This window comes from Panthera onca, chromosome F2 (genome assembly GCF_046562875.1).
Source record: "Panthera onca isolate mPanOnc1 chromosome F2, mPanOnc1 haplotype 2, whole genome shotgun sequence".
NCBI classification, from domain to species: Eukaryota; Metazoa; Chordata; class Mammalia; order Carnivora; family Felidae; genus Panthera; species Panthera onca.
Window position 1 is genome coordinate 67599338 of NC_138356.1, and position 17230 is coordinate 67616567.

General features: G+C 39.8%; 1 protein-coding gene across 8 annotated transcripts in view; it reads right to left on the reverse strand.

The window, feature by feature from the left end:
• The window catches only part of TATDN1 (TatD DNase domain containing 1), a 44856-nt gene that overhangs the window by 24532 nt on the left and 3094 nt on the right, over positions 1–17230 (reverse strand). For 3 of the 8 annotated variants that reach the window (XR_013553498.2, XM_078441699.2, XM_060611285.3), the window contains exons 2-6: positions 9585–9650; positions 7637–7686; positions 4386–4449; positions 2505–2648; positions 2368–2410 (exon numbers count right to left, since the gene is read on the reverse strand). Coding sequence is in view for 5 of the 8 variants with exons in the window: in XM_078441699.2 (XP_078297825.2) it covers positions 2368–2410; positions 2505–2648; positions 4386–4449; positions 7637–7686; positions 9585–9650 (367 nt within the window). In the remaining 3 variants the exon portion in view is untranslated. Of the gene's footprint in view, positions 1–2367; positions 2411–2504; positions 2649–4247; positions 4295–4385; positions 4450–7636; positions 7687–9584; positions 9651–10165; positions 10312–17230 lie in introns of those variants that run through there. The other 5 variants (XM_078441697.2, XM_060611288.3, XM_078441698.2 and 2 more) reach the window with 5 other exon arrangements.

Consider the following 17230-nt stretch of genomic DNA (forward strand, 5'->3'; position numbering starts at 1 on the left):
AGCATTACCACAGTGTACCTTAACCCACGGTGGCGATCCCTCCTCTGGACTGGCTGATGGCAAGGACAGCCTCAATCTCTCCTCTCTGAGGTCCCCTAAATCCCCAAACGATTTTTTTAAATCCTGTCTGATGTCGGATTTCTTTTTTGCACAGTGTTAATATTTTAAAGCCCCAAGAAAAATCCCAAAGCAAATTCTTCCCACTCAAGTGAACCAAGCTCTAAACTTACAACAAGAAAAGAGAATATGGCCCGTGGCAGAGAAACTGAAAATGCAGGGAATGCTTAAAGGGTAACCCTTCCAGGATGGAATCAGCCTTTCCCTTGTTTTCTGATTTTTTTTCTTTTTAAAAAATACTTTCCAAAAACCCCAAAGAAAAAGAACAGCCAGTATTTTCTTTAGGATGAAAATATTTCTAAGAATAACACAACTGCCACAATTTATTGAACACTTACTTTGTGCCAGGCATGTTACTCTGGGCCTTACATACCAGATGTTAAGAAAAGTAGGTGGAACGATGAAGAAATTGAGATTTACAAAGAGACATACAGCCACCAATGGCAGTTGTGATTCCAGCCCAAAGCTGTTGATTCCAAAGATAACTACTTTCAAACACCGTTATATACTGCCTTTACTTACCATTATTTCTCAGACACTATTTTTTAGACACCGTGTCTACCGCACATTAGTTTTGTCTTGCCTAGTAATCTATCACACCATTTTCTACTTTTCTCTTCTCATAGATCTTTTTCCTGACTGCATTTTTACACAAAAAACAAAAACAAGTCATACACTGGTTAAGTCTCCAGGATGGTATCAAATAACAGCTCAAAATCTAAATTCTTCCGAGAAAAGAGCCAACAGTAAAAGCTGAATTATAAGCTTTATATCCATGCCACTCTACAGGAATCAAAAAGGACCCTCTCCTCCTCATTAAAAACTCGGTGAACATTTCCCGAGTACCTACCACGTACCGAGAGTACTGTGCATGGCACCATGGGAACTACAACATGAGTAGTAAGACTTGGCATCTGCCTCTGCAGAGCCCAGAGGCTAGTCTGTGTGGGCGGGAAGGGGTAGCGGGCTGCAGCGCACCCACGGCGGGGAGCACTGAAACTAGCACAGCCGCTGTGAGCAGAGCAGAGCCTGTGAGCAGAGCAGAGCCGGAGCCATGGGAGCACAGGTGGAAGGCGGGGCATTTCTTTCCGTAGCAACGGTCCACACAGGATAACTGCTAGTGTGGTTTTTTACTACATCATTTGAGGTTTTAAAATTTTTAAAAATCTCAGATTGAACTGCCCATCTCTTCAAAATTTATACCAGACTTCAGTCTGTCCTTAGCTTTATCTACTCTGGAAGAGGCCTCACTCACATCTCCTCACCTTATTGGCAAAGGCTTCCCTCACTCCCCCGGAAAGTCCTTCCGCCCTACTGCCCTACACCTTTTTGATAGCATTTTCCAGCCTATTTTAATTATTTATGTCTTCTCTTATCTATAAAGGCACAGAACCAAGCCTATCTTTCCTTGTCTCATACTGAGGAGGCACTTGGTAATCATTTACTGAACGAATGGAGTTCAGACTCCCTAGTACAGATTAATACCTGGGCACTTGGCATCTACGTTCAAGCCTAAACCATATCCTGCTATGTGCATACTATTTTAATTATGAAAGGATTTACTCTAATGTTTAATTATCTTGATCATTAGTACACTGTTTCTGAAATGTAACAAAATGCTCAAGTCTTAAGTCTATTTTTCTTTTTAGCCAGTAACACTATCCACCAGTGTGCTTTATAGGAGCTCCAATTAAAAGGTATAGGCAGTGGGTTGTAGGAAGTCTACATGGCTTGTGAGCTTTGGAGTTTTCTCAGAAGCCACCATTCTCCATGTGGCTCCTATGAAAGGATTCTCATATTCTAAGTTGACAATATCCAATGCCCAGCAAGAGTAACATAAGTTTTTCTAGCTTTGGTGATTGATCCTATAATTTCTTTTTAATATCCCTTGCCCGTAAATCGTGTCCCCCACAACTGAGTTTAAATCATCTCATTGGAATGATGCATGCATGAATACATTCGTGAAAAAAAGAACAACAAAAGTCTCTATTATGTAAAACTCATCCCTTTTTTCCACCACTAAAATTAAGTTAGCCGGTTAACCAATAGCTATATGCTTCCATCCCTTATGAATTCCATGCACGTATGCATGGAATTTGTTTCACTTAACTTTTGATATACAAAGGGATTAACAAAAAATCCTGATGCTTACTCCAGCTACATTCGGAACTGATAAAAGCTATATATATAAAAAAAAAAAATCACTCTTAAGATTTTACAATAATTCCTGAAATCAATAAAGTTCCTTACTTGAGCTGAGTATCTCTGGGACAGAACTGTAGTCGGTCAAAATCTTTAAAAGATAAAAACAGAACCAACAATTACTCATAACTTGTACGGAACAATCACTTTCGAAGTCAGTCTGACAGGGCTAGGTTGGCACTTACCAAGTCCACACTCCCCTATTGCTACAACTTTCCCCTTATTGTTTTCAGCGAGATTTAACAACTCCATTAGGTAAAGATCAGGGTCATTCTTTTCAAATTCATTACATCTTGTAGGATGACATCCAACTGTACTGAAAAACATATCTAGCACAAAATAATGTCTTAGGATTATTTCCAAAGTATTTTTTATATTATATTTAACATGTAAAAATGACAGATCAAATACTTGCAGCTGGTTAATTTTTAATAACAGCCATAAACTATTCAAACTGCCAGAATGAAGTTAATCATATAAGAATTTTTGGAATACCTTAGCAAAGCAGGACAGGAATATGAAAATTGCCTTAACAGATTGGTAAAAATAATTAATTCACCTCTTTCCAAAGCCTGGCATTTACTCAGCCTAACAGAATGGAAAATGAAACAATTTCTTACAGAATGAAGTGTCATAACCTAACTATATCTTTATACTCACTATTCATGTGACCATCTTGTTTCACATAGTTAATATGACAATTAAAATTTAAACATGCTTAAAAAGGGTGAGTTAAGGAGGTGGAAGGGAGATTTGTTTATCTGATAAAAAATTAAGCTCACTTATTTGCAGACCATGTCTTGATAACTGTAATTGCACGAAACACCAACGTGAAGTCAAAAAGGGCTTCTGAGTGGTTTGCACCTGAACCCACGTGAGAGGTGGGGAGCCTTCCTCAGCCTCTCCTGCAGGTGTTTACATATAAGAGGAGGCAGAGGTTTTAAAACAGTGAGAACACAGGTTCATGAAGGGGGGAGTGAAGAGGGCTGACAATGAAGATTCAAGAGCTTTTGAAAATAGATCTCTCTGGGGATAAAAAGTATAGAAGACAATATTCTTATACACCTCAAAGGCATCTGGGAAGATGGTTATTTTTATCTTAATCATTAAGAAAAAGTGTCAGTGGATCCTGAAGAGAAGTACGCAGTTTAGAAAGATTGCCACAAAAAGATAGCTTTTTAAAAAAATATTTTGTTTACTTATTTAGAGAGAGAGAGAAAGAAAGAGAGCAAGAGCAAGCAGGGGAGGGGCAGAGAGAGAGGGAGAGATTCCCAAGCAGGCTCCAAACCATCAGCATGGAGCCCGACATGGGGCTCAAACCTACGAACCATGCGACCATGACCCGAGCTGAAACCAAGAGTCTGGAATTTAACCTACTGAGCCACCCAGGTACCCCCCAAAATAGCCTTTAGTAAGTAAATCAGTATTTTTAAAAATAAAATAGAATGTCTAATTCTTCAAAGTCTAGCACATGAAGTATGACAAAACACAAAACCAAAAAAAGGTGAGGTAAAATGAATGCCAGATAAAGGAGATGTTTTGTGTAACTAGGATTCCCTTTGGAACCAATTCCAAATAGATTTGCATTTTAAATAAATGCAAAACGTGGAACATAAAGTGAGCATCTGAGGGATTATACATTATTACTTGCATTCCTGGGGCCTTACACCGTGGTCTGCATGATACATACTTAATAAATGATCCTTCACAGTTTAAGTTTAAAAAAAGCAAAATAAAAGCAACTCCCATCCTGAACACATTACAGCATACACACAAAAATCCTGTATCAGGAATACTGGAGACTAAATTATATACCTGGTGAACTTAATTCTCATTAAGGAAATCTTAAAATAATCCTTAAGTACGATGAGAGAGGATTTAACCAAACATCTGATATATCAGTGTCAGAACCCTTTCATCTTAATCACACCCTGTTACACTCAGTCCGTTTTCCTGTTGTTTCCCGTCATGATCCGTTGTATTGTACCTGAGGCAGTTATAGAAAGATTTCTTCAAAATAACTTAATTCATATGGGGGGGAGAGGGTCAAAGTGAGAGGAGGATACCATTTGTTTGTGCCAAATGCAGTGCCTCTTTACTGTCCTGCAGATTTCCACCTGTGATCATAAACTGAAACAGAAAGAAAACATGCCCACTTTAACAGAGTATCAACAAGTTTCCTAAACACGCCTCCCTGCTGCTTTTCCAGAATGCTTTCCTCTCTAAGACTGTCACACACTTACCTTCCTTTAAAATTTGGCTGAAAGGTCACCTCCTACGTAGAGTGGTCCCTGACCACCCCTCTCCACACATACAAGCATACATCCAACACGGAATGTGTCACTCCTTCCTATTAAAGTGTATTCATGTCTGTTTTACATTGAATGACAGAGGACAGAGATCACATTATGCTTAACAGACCGAGCCACCCAGGCGCCCCCCCAGAGATCACATTATGAAAGCCTGACTAAATACATCTGAATTTAGAATTCTGTTAATCTAAGTTAGAGATTCAACAGTGTTTGTTAATTCAACAGTTCTCTAAGTGAAGTCCTGGGACATCCAGGGGATATGTGAGGTCAAACCTATTTTCAAAATAATACCAAAGATGCTATTTGCTTTTTCACCCTCAGTCACAAGTGTGCAGGGAGTATTCCAGAGGCTACATGATGTGTAATGTCACAACAGACTGCCTGCAAAAAACACATACCCAAGTTCAGCAGTCTTAAGAGCTAGACAGGAAAGGGACGAGATGTTTTTTAAAAAAAAAAAAAAAAAAAGGTAAAACAATTCCATTCATGTCACTACATTTTTGGGAGTTGGAAAATATTTGTTTTTCCTAAAAATATGTTCCTTATGTAATATATTGGTTTATTGTTAATAGATATTTTGAATTTTTCCTAGTTTTAATGTCTAACACAGTATATATTAACAGATAAAACCAAAACAAAAGTTCTTTGGGGTCTTCAATAATAGTGAAGAATGTGAATGGGTTCTGAGACCAAAAGTCTGACAATCTCTGGGTTAATGTATATTGATGACTTCTTTGTAAGGAAAATGTATGGCTCTTAGCAGAAAAGCACAATTCTAAAGGGATAGCCCTTAGGGTCCACCAGCAGTCAGAACAGTGTCTTTGCTACTGTATTAAAAGGAAAATGTCACCAAAGAGCCTGTGTGTTGACGGTGGCCACTGAGGCAGTGCTGATAAGTGTACATCCTTCTAGAGCAGTGATTTAAGTGCCCCGATGTATATTTCTTTAAGCATCTCACTTCAAGTGCCTCCCTGAGCTAAAATGAAGAATTCACTCTAGGTGTATGCCTAAAGAGAAAACAATAAAACACAGGAGGAAATGCAAATGGCAAACAGACGTTTTTATAAAGCAACTTAGACTTCTAATATACCAGACATTGAGTATCTTACTCAGGGAATGCATAGGCATAATTAAATCCTCAACTTTTGGGAAAATTTTACTGTTTACCAACATTCCCTAATTCTTTAATACAAGACCAGGTGCCCACATTTAGTATTTCAGTTGTGTAAAATAGTTGCTAATTAATTCTACCTTTTATCTGTAACTTTCCCAAAGAGATTAGAAAAACAACAAGCAAGGACAAGACGAGAGGACATAATTTCCTCTCCCAGTTCACACTGAGGACATTAGGCCGATGGCCTCTGCCACAGACTTCACAAAATACAGGCTGCTCACTTCATGCAGGTACAATAGCAGGTGCTCTGCACTCCTGCTTTAGTTCACCCTCACAAGTCTCAAGTAGGCGTTATTATCACTGTCAGACGACGAATGGCGCCGGCGCTGGAAGCCAGCGGTGCCACGATCACTGTGCTTTCAGTCACAACGTAACAGCAAGGCACCAAGTTAGATTTCAATTTGGAAGCATGTCCAAGTTATTCCACTCCTGTCATTCTTACGTGTGTGTGTGTGTGAGTGTTTACAAATGTTAAGACTGAACTACTCATGGCCGACGCGCGGAAATTCAGGAGCCTGGTATTCAGAGTTTGCAGAAAAGCATTTTATACAGCGATCTGCCAAGCACAGAATGACTGCATCATGAGAGAGGAATGCTGTAACCTTTATCCTTTCTTATTACTTGTGAATGAGAGCTATAGCGTTCCGAGTTGGGACTGAGAACTCATGAGTCAGCAGTGTCATCTTTTAATTTTTTTTATGTTTATTCATTTCTGAAAGAGAGAGACAGAGCACAAGCAGGGGTGGGGCGGAGAGAGAGGGGGACAAAGAATCTGAAACAGGCTCCAGGCTCTGAGCTGTCAGCACAGAGCCCGATGCGGGGCTTGAACTCACGAACCGCGAGATCATGGCCTGAGCCGAAGTCGGACGCTCAACTGACTGAGCCACCCAGGTGCCCCAGTAGTGTCATCTTTTAAAACTCAGGTTATTCAACTTAGCAGCCACAGTCACCAAGTGTCCTGATGCCATACTATGGAACTTCACCCGATTTCTTGTGTGTGTGTGTGTGTGTGTGTGTGTGTGTGTGTGTTGGAGGAGGAGGAAGGATAGCTTGATATTTTTAAAAAAATACTAATTAAAAAGAAGTATCTATTCAAAGAATTTGACACAGTGCTAATATTCATTTGCTTAGAACTCTCTAAAAGATAGAATTTTCCTGATAATCAAATTAGTACTGTAAAAATTAAAGTGTTCTCTCAGTTTTTGAAATGGTATACCCATACTATAAGAGCTAAAGGTGGTGACAGGATACACATTTTTTTTTTTTAATGTTTATTTATTTTGAGAGAGAGAGAGAGAGAGAGAGAGAGAGAGAGAGAGAGAGAGAGAAGAGAATCCCAAGCAGGTTCTGTGCTGTCAGTGCAGAGCCCGATGTAGGGCTCTAACTCCAGAACCATGAGATCAAGACCTGAGCCAAAATCAAGAGCTGGATGCTTCACCAAATGAGGCACCCAGGTGCCCCAGGATACATGTGTTTCTGATGATCACTTAATTCTAACAGATGCTAAATTACATTATAAAATTAAGAGTTGCATTTTGACAAACCTGGCAATTCAGATAGGTCTTAAAATTTTTTTTCAAAGAGATTTTGCCATTTACCATGTTTCTGATCACATGGAAGAACGATCCAAGCATGAGGTCTGTATCACTTGAATAGTTGTGAACAGAAAATTTTGGTATTTTACTTCATTAACTTGCTAATATTACTTGCTGACAATACATATCCCAAAATGCCAAGTGTGGCCTGAGCTCTTTCTCTTCTATTCTGTAGTACCTTAACCAAAATTTAATTTCTTAAAAAAAACTTAAGAGTAACAAAAATGAAATGTTACCTTTTTAACACCAATCTGGACAGCTCTTTCTATTACATCTTGTAAGTCGTCTATAAAAGCAAAAACCCCACATTAAGAAAAGCTAGTAAAAATTTTTTTCAATTATCTCTTCTTGAAAGAAAAACACATAGAAACAATCATATTTACCAAATCAATACCATTTGATGAGTACTTATGATAACAATCAGTGATAACCTTAAAAAAAACAAAAAAAGGAAACCTATATCAGTCAAACTAGGTGACTAGTTATCCATTTAATTGTATTTTATTCTGTTGACCAAAAGGGAGAAAAATGACAAAAATCAGGAAGTTCAAATGAAAGGTGAATTTGCTCACTACAACTTAAATCAGTTGCCTTAAAATTGAAACTTGTTGGTATTGTATTTTTTTTAATAAAAATAAAAGTCATTAAGATTGCTTATTTTTACTAGGGCTTTTCAGAGTGTATCTGTAATGCTTCCCAAAACATGATAAAACCTCTCTTTGTAAATTTCAGTTAATACCGTATTATTATAATTCCCATTCCCATTGAGGAAGGATAATTTTTATTTTCACTGACAGTTTTTTTCTTTTTCCCAAAATTTCTTGTTAAGTAACAATAAGCTTTCTGGGGAGATCAATTGAAGGCTAAGCTTTAAGAGGCTTGAGGTAAATGGACAGCAATATTAAAAAATGACATAAATCCATGTATTCAGATTTAAGTATCACAGTAAATTTGGTTAGAATTATCATTACTTCTAGAAGCTATAAAATTTCTTTTAGACAAAAAATATCAACTTAGTGAACTTACACTAAGACATCCAGTTTTGCTAAATATTGTAAACCAGAGGGATACTGATAAGAATAAAACTTATTTCATAAAAACACACATACAAACATACATACACAGAGTCATAAAGCATGAAATCTATTAAGTGCTACAAAAGCAAGAAAATCAATATAATTACATACTCTAAGATGTAGTACCTAACATTTGATAAACATAAAAACATTATCTAACCTTCTAAATGAAGTAGAAAAGGTATGTTTTGAGGTAAGGCTTGTGAAAGCTAACGTTTAACTTTCTTGTAAGTGACATCTAACATTCTCTGTATTCAGAGAAGCTTTTGCTCATTACCACCTAGAAGCATAGTAAAATTATCTTGACGTAACTGCTGAAATGTGCACTTGCACTTCACCCAGGCCTCAAAACCAAATTTTCCTGTTTGCATTCACATAGTAACAAGTACGGTAATTTTCTGAGGCAATATTCACAAACCAGTTTATTGGAGAAATTCTTTCAAAAACTTGTTGTTGCCATCATTTCCTGCTTACTCACCTCAGCTGACAAAATATGCTTTTTAAATGAACTTGATATGATAAATATAAGCCATTTTGCTTTTGGCTAAGCTTTCCATCAACCTTTGAGAGACTCCTGTCTATTCCCACCTATCCCACAGGTATCTGGGATTTAGCAAGATTTAGCAATCTGGGATTTAGCAAGGAAAGGGGGGAAAGGTAAGACAGGGAGGGTGGACAGCAGCACGCCTACTCCTTAATACCATTACCTCTTTGTCGCTTAGCGGAAAACGTTTTCAAAGGACTAGATACTGATGTTCAACTGCAGGTGATTTTTTAAATTATGTGCCCTACTGTTCAGATGCTTAAAAGACCAATTAAGCAATCAGCGATTGTTTGGCTTTTATGCATATGGTTAAAGTTCTTTATTCAAAATCATAAGCTTCCTCAGAGAAGACCTTGGTAACACTTTGTTATAATAGGTGCTTTATAAATGCTCATGGCCGTGGCTTACCAATATAGCTTATAAATGTTTCACTTTGTTTATAGTTTTATCCAAGTTGCATAATAAATCCTTTAATATTTCAGCTGTAAAGTGGATTATGCTTTCCATCATCTCCCTGAGGCAGAAAGCTTGTCTTTATTTTATCTTAACAACAGAAACATTTACCTTGATGCTTCTGAACTCCCCTATAAATTCCTCTGAACATAGGATCTGTCAAGTTGATACCAATATCTGTGGAAGGTAAAAGTAAATAATTAAGAGCTTCTATTTTAAACTTCTATGATAAATAAAAGCTGTTACTAAATTTTTCATTCAAAGTCTAAGTGCCACCACTTGTCTGTTACTGTGCTAGACACCTGGGATGCAAAGAGTAAGATATAGTTCCAGCCCTCAAGAAACTCCCTGCAGAATTGGGAAGGCAGACGCATTACAGACAATTAAGAAATATTATAAGTAGACACTGGCACTGTGGGACACAGAAGAGGAACAACTACCTTAGTCTGGTAGGTGGCCTAGAAGTTTCCAGAAAGAAGGGACCCCTGAACTGAATCTTAAAGGGTAAGTTAGAGTTACCCAATAGAAGAGGGGAAATGCAGACAGAGGAAGAAGGAACAATGCATTCGGGGTGTGAAATAGTGATTGTAGAGAGCTATAGACTGTTCTGGCTATTGGGAGAGAATTATAGGGAAGGGAGTAGCCAGAAAGTCCAGACTCAGCTATGTTACAGACATCTGTCTTTAAAATACCGGATGCAACAAGAAGCACAGATGGGTTTTAGGCAGAGCAGCAAGAGTTGTCTTCTGGACATCTCATTCTGGCATCTTTGCAGAAGGCAGGATTTGAAGGGGCAGACTGAATCCGTTTATCTCATTTGGAAACAGGCGAGAGCTCATTTTCACAACGAAGAGAAACTGAATTGAGGTAATGTAGGTCGAGATGCAGAGAGTGGAATAAACTATTTTTTATTCACCAAATATTACGAAAAGCATCTATCTCTGTGTCAAATACTATGTAAGGAGTTAGGGGATATAGAAATGAGTAAGACCCAACACTTGGTCCCTGCCCTCCAGGAATTCATAGTCTATATGGTAACTAATATATAATTTGTGATCCAGTAGCCTAGACTAAGCAACACAAGGCAAGAATATTTTTCTTTACTGCTGTATTCCTAGAACCTAGTATAATGATTGGCACATAGTAGGAGCTCTATACATGTTAAGTTTGTAAATAATTATTATGTGCTTGGGAGCACAAAGAAGGCGCAATAACAGTTTTGGCAAGAAAACCTTCACAGGCGGGCTAGATCTTGAACAAAGCTAAAGCTTGCAAGCTGATGAATGGAAAGGGCATTCTGCAACATGGATGTGTGGAAGAAAGAAATTCTGCATCTAGAAGAAAGAAATTCCTTGTGCCTGTAGAGCAGTGGTCCTCAGTGGAGAGCAATTCTGCAGCCCCTCTCTTCTTCTAACCTCCCTTGTTGCACAACATTTAGCAATGTCTGTATTCATTTCTAGTTGTCCCAACTGAGGGAGTGCTATTGGCAACCCAGGCTTGTGGCCACAATGCTGCTAAATATCCTACAATGATCACGATAACTTCCCCAAAGAATGATCTGACCCCCCCCAAGTCAAGTGCCATTCTTGACAAATCCTGCTGTAGAGTATACGGGAGCCAGGGGAATAACAAGCTGTGAAGTCAGACTGTGACGGCCATGGGCAATAATAATGCCTTCCTTATTTAAAATCCACTCCCTTTAGCTTTCAGAACTAGGACAAGTTCACAATGATAAGGGGCAGTTGCCTACCAACAGACCCTTATGTTAGTTCTGCTTACTTTCAGCTTCCTCTGAGGATATTCTCACTCTGATTTCTGCCAACCTGGCCCTCAGTAAGCTGTGCTGCTTCAACATTAAGGCAGACCTTAGACAATGAATGGGAGTTTGGATAATCCAAGAGATGATGTGGAGACTATCCCAGGTATTTGAAAACAGCAACAAAAAAGGCAGAAAGCATCAAAGATATTTCAGCAACAGTATATATGCCAATACAGGGTAGGAGATGAATTCGGACCTGGTACCCTTTAAAAGGACCATGGACACACAAACACTGAATACTATAAATTCAATATAGGTGTTCAGTGGGATGGCTCAGATCACAAGAATTCAGCAACTAGTTTTTTTTCAACTAAGGAAAGGAAATTAGATAGGGAAGGGTGCAGACTGAGAAGGGGAACCCAGGAAAGAGGGGAGGTCTTTCTGCCTAGAATAATCCTTCACAGGGGTCCGTCTACAATCACCCACCATGGATGATGGTTAGGAGCACAGATCCAGTGTGCATCGTTTCTACCCATTTCTCCTTTGCACAGCTAAGAGATTTGTATTTTTCCAAAGCAATCTTTCACTACAACACAAAGTGAAAAACAAAGGAAAAAAAAGCAAGCAAATTTAACAAGTAAACTTCATGATGCTCATTTTAAAAGCAACCTGGAAAAAACCAAAAAGCAACCCGAAGACTAGCTTGGAGGCTCAGTTTATGAAACCTTTCCATGTCCTTGTCTCATCCCTCACTGGACTGGATGCTAAACTGTTCTTCAGGGCTTGATCCTGAGGCAGATATGGCTGAAGCAATTCTAGGTGATACCACTACCTCTGAGAACCTACTTCTTCCAGGTGTGGGTCAGTCCTTTGGGCCCTAAGTCACAGTATACTTCAAAAATCTGTATTTGGGGGGCTCCTGGATGGCTCAGTGAGTTGAGTGTGCTACTTCACTCAGGTCATGATCTCATAGTTAGTGAGTTCGAGACCCACACTGGGCTCTCTGCTGTTAGCATGGAGCCTGCTTCGGATCCTCTGTTTCCCTCCCTCTCTGCCCCTCCCCTGCTCATGCTCTCTTGCTCTCTCTCTCAAAAATAAACAAACATTAAAAAAAAATCTGTATTCAGCTTTGGACCCAGATGAGCCTTGGCCTTTAGAATATCCTGCACTGACTCAGTCACCAATTTCTTCCCTCTTCTGCAAGACACCTCTTGTGACTTACACCCTGTGGCCCTTTTCTTTCTGACAGTTTGCCTGAAGTGTCTTCCCTAGCCAGTTGTCAGAGCGGCTTTCTAGCCTTTGAATAGAATGCCTCACCTTATTCAGGTTTGGTGAAGGAGATCAGAACATACCACCCCAAAATATCAGTTATTTTAAGCTGAGTGCACTGGAGAAACAGCAGATGCGAGCAAGGCTCTCTGCTCTCCCCCCGAACTAAAGATACCCTCCCATACCAAGAACAGAAGAGCACTGTCATCACTAGACTGGGAGTCAAAGACAAAATGAATCTGTATGAACAAACCCAAATAACCCTCATCATCTTCCATTAGTTTCCCCTAGTTTCCTAGTCATTGTCCCACAACTTAGACGATTTAAGCCTTTTTTTTTTTTTTTTGGTCACATTGCCACTTATGCTGTAGGGCCTAACAGCTGCTTTGGGGCTTCATTCTCCTTCTGAAGACTCCCATATACACAAAAAAAAAAATGTATGTGCTTTTCTCCTGTTAATGTCTTAATGTCAGTTTAATTCTTAGACCAGCTACAGAACCTAACAGGGCAACAGGAAGTTTTTCCTCCTCTACATCTACAGAGGCAAATATGTTCTTTTTCTGGACTCTGAGTCACTTCTGTCTCCTCTAAGTTCTCTCCTCTACGGGCTGGCCAATGGCCCTCCCACTCCCCAACCACCCACTCACCGGCAGACACCTACAGGGTGATTAAGTAACAGGTCAACATGGAGGGATCAAAGAAAAGTTTAAATCGACAGATCACCAAAAAGTAAATCCGTAAGCAAGTTCCAAGAAGTACAATAAAACGGAGGAACTGCAGTTCTGGAAAGAGAATGAGCTCTGGAGTCAGAGTCCTAGGGGCGCCTGGGGTAGCTCGGTCGGGTTGAGCATCCGACTCTACTTCAGCTCAGGTCATGACACTACTAGGGTCATGAGATCGAGCTCTGCGTTGGCTCTGCTCTACTCGAGCCTGCTTGAGATTCTCTCTCCCCCTCTGCCCCTCCTCTGCTTGTTCTCCTTCTTTCTCTAAAACAAGAAAGAATTCCTGGTATTGTGACTAATAAACTGAATGACTTTGGGCAAATCAGTGGGCCTTCTGAGCCTCAGTTTCCTCACTAGGAGAGAGGGCATAAAGTTTCTTCTTCCAGGAATGAAATGTGGCTCAAACTGGAAAATAAATGTGAAAGCATTTTGCAAATTAAAATCCTTATAAAAAGGGGCGCCTGGGTGGCTCAGTCGGTTGAGCGTCCAACTTCGGCTCAGGTCATGATCTCACGGGTCTGTGAGTTCTAGCCCCGTGTCGGGCTCTGTGCTGACAGCTCAGAGCCTGGAGCCCGTTTCGGATTCTGTGTCTCCCTCTCTCTGACCCTCCCCCGTTCATGCGCTGTCTCTCTCTGTCTCAAAAATAAATAAACGTTAAAAAAAAAAAACTTAAAAAGGGGCGCCTGGGTGGCTCAGTCGGCTGAGTGTCCGACTTCGGCTCAGGTCATGATCTCACGGGTCTGTGAGTCTGAGCCCCACATCAGGCTCTGTGCTGACAGCTCAGAGCCTGGAGGAGCCTGCTTCGGATTCTGTGTCTCCTTCTCTCTCTGCCCCTCCCCCACTCATGCCATGTCTCTGTCTCTCAAAAATAAACATTAAAAAATTTTTTTAATCCTATAAAAAGTACTTAACTATTATTACTGAGCACAGTATACCTTCTGTAACGTGCCAACAACACATGGAATTTCAGTCAACATTAGCTACACTTCCATACCACCTCAGGTGGCTAACACTCTCAATTCATTATTAAACAGCCAATCTTTTTGTACCCAACTCATGACACAATTATGAAAATAAAGCCAGTCAAAATCTTACTCATTTAACAACTTGTTCAAAATATCCTAATCCATAATAAGGGACAGTCTCTTTTCAATTAAAATTCCTGTCACAAGTATGTCTACTGACAACAAACTCAAAAAGGTAAACAAATACTACATGAGAAGCAATTTCCAGCTTGAAATAGCCTGAAAAGCTAAGAAAGTGAGAGACTAGGTAACAGCACAACAGGAAGAAAGACAAGGCAGAAACTGCTACTTCTGACTAGGGGGAAATTGAGGCAGTTATACAGTTAGGAGTATGTCATCTTATAAGGATTAGTAATATTTACCTTTTTTTTTTATAAACTAGCTGCCTTTAAAAGCAGTACCTGCTTTATTGCTAAAAACTACTTCTGGTATTAATGAGTTTTATTTTTCAAAACAAGAGTGGAAAACTGCTTGCGGCCAAAACAAAACCACATCTCCAAACTAATGCCTCACTGTTTGGGCTCAGTGAATCATGTCTATCACTGTCACCTATGATCTAGGGATACAAAAGGACAGCAAATAGGGCATTTAAAATAGTTTCAGATTTGCTTAGCCCTCTGACAGAACTTCGACTTTACAGGAAATACAGGAAATTAGGAGACAAACTAACCACCACCACATAGCAATCAGAGGAATCCAAAAGACAGACTTCCGTGCGGCAATCTCTTGAATTTCTGAGACAGGGCCATGAAAAAAGAAATGTGCTAGGTTAAGGGGTTGGCAAGCTCTCGCCCACAGACCAGCGCCTATTTTTGTTTGCCCCTGAGCTAAAAATGGTTTTACATTTTTAAATAGCTGGGGGGAAAAGGCAAAAGAATAAAAGTATTGTGTGATACATAAAAATTATAAGAAACTCAAGTTTTAGTCTCCAAAAGTTTTACTGGAACAAAGCCGCACCCATTTGTTTACGTAGTTGTCAATGGCTGCTTTTGAGTGACGAGATCAGAGTATTTCCAATAGAGATCATATGGTCCACAAAATAAAAAATATATACTATGTGGCCCTTTAAGGAAAAAGTTGCCCAACCTCTGTGCTAGATACAAAACTGAAGGACATCCAAATGCATGGCTCTGGGTTAGATACTGTTTTGGACGTGAGCACTTTTGATCTTGGATTTCCCAGACTCCGGAACTGTGAGAAATATTTGTTTATAAGCTATCCAATCTTCGATATTCTGTTAGAACAGCCCAAATGGACTAAAGCAAATCTAGGACATCGCCTTTTCTCTCAAGGTATATATACCAAGTAGGTAGATTTTATCTCCCAACCAAACCTGTATACTCTTTTCCAACTATCATAACACTCTAGTCAACCAATTCCAGTCCGAATGCCACTCTGACCCCTTTCCACTCTGTTCTCCACCGGACCCAAATTTTCTTTCATTCATAAATCAGATCATGATACCCTCAATCAGACTCCTCACTCTTAGGATAAAAACTGAAGTCCTAACATGGTATGATCTTGGCTCTGCTGATCTCTTTAGCTCATTCTGTACCGTCCTCCTATCCACTTAGCCCCTTCCCCATTTCTTTCTGCTCTAGACCACTGGTCATTTTTCAGTTCCTCAAAAAGTACCATGTATCCTCTTGCCACAGGATATTTGCATTGGCTGTGCTGTTTCGAACCTTCTCTCTGCCTATTTTGCCTACTAACTTAGTCTTTCAGAGCTCAGCCCAAGGGTCACTTCCTCAAGGAAATCTTTTCTAACCCACCAGAGTAAGTTTTGTTCCTCACCAAACACCCAGAGAACCATGTTTCCTTTCTTCAGTGTCCCCTTCTCTGTAACTGTGGTAAAGCCATTAGTGCACTTATGAGGCTGTCTCCACCACTACACTGTGACCCGGTTTCTGACCCCCACTGATTCCTAGCATTCAGCACACTGGATGGCACAGAGACTCGGTAAATATTTTAGAATGGATGAATGACTAGGTTGCTCAAGGCAATCAAAGACGAAGAATAGGAAATAGGATCCAATCCCTAGGGAAACAGAATTTATACAAAAAAGGTGGCCAGAACTCCCAACCAGTCTGCTTCTAGGAACACAGGGCAGGATGAGAATCCTGTTGAAAGAAAACAACTACAGATAAATCTTAGGTGCCTAAAAGCCCCCAGCTGGATGGCCCCAAGAGGTAGTTAGGTCACTAACTACTGCCAGCTGCTCTCATTGGCTCATGGAGGGGCAGGAGGAAGGGCTAGAACAGGAATCATCTAAAGCTGTGCTTCTCAAACTGGGGGTGTTCCAGAGTTTGTAACATTTTGAGATTTCCTGGAGTATCAATTTTACTTTGGAAGATTTAGAGAACAAAATACCTTAATTTAAAGAGAGCACTACATTATTTCAAACATATACACAAAACAACCAAAGAAATGTAAATGCGTCAAGTGTTACACACCACTCCTGTCACTGCTGGAAAATACTTCCATGTATAAATGTATTAAACAACTAGGGAAGGATATATACCAAAACCTTGGATTGTGAGTAACTTGTTCTGCAAGAGAAGCAGACATTTCTAATAAATTTTAACTTGATAAACGAGCAATGTCTTGCAATACAGGTAGTACATGACACTGAACATCACATGATCACAACTGAACCAATGATTCTTCTCTCTCTCGCTGCGGGATTGTGAGTGACCTCTCATGCTCAGATGCTCAGTCTCAGGCCACGGTGTTTGGCAGAAATCAGTGATTTTTCAGAACACTGGAAGGTGCTCACAATTGGCACTAGTGTATTTTTTGTCACTTCAAAGCATCTATGGACAGTCCTTTGGTTTTCCATACAAGAGTAAGCTTAGGAATGCTCTGCTTCATTCTAGGTCAGGCTGCCCGCAGATATAGACACTTCCCTCTGCTGCCTTATCGCCAGTTGCATTAAACACAGTAGATGACAAGAGTTTATTAATGCCGTACTGTAGTCAGCAT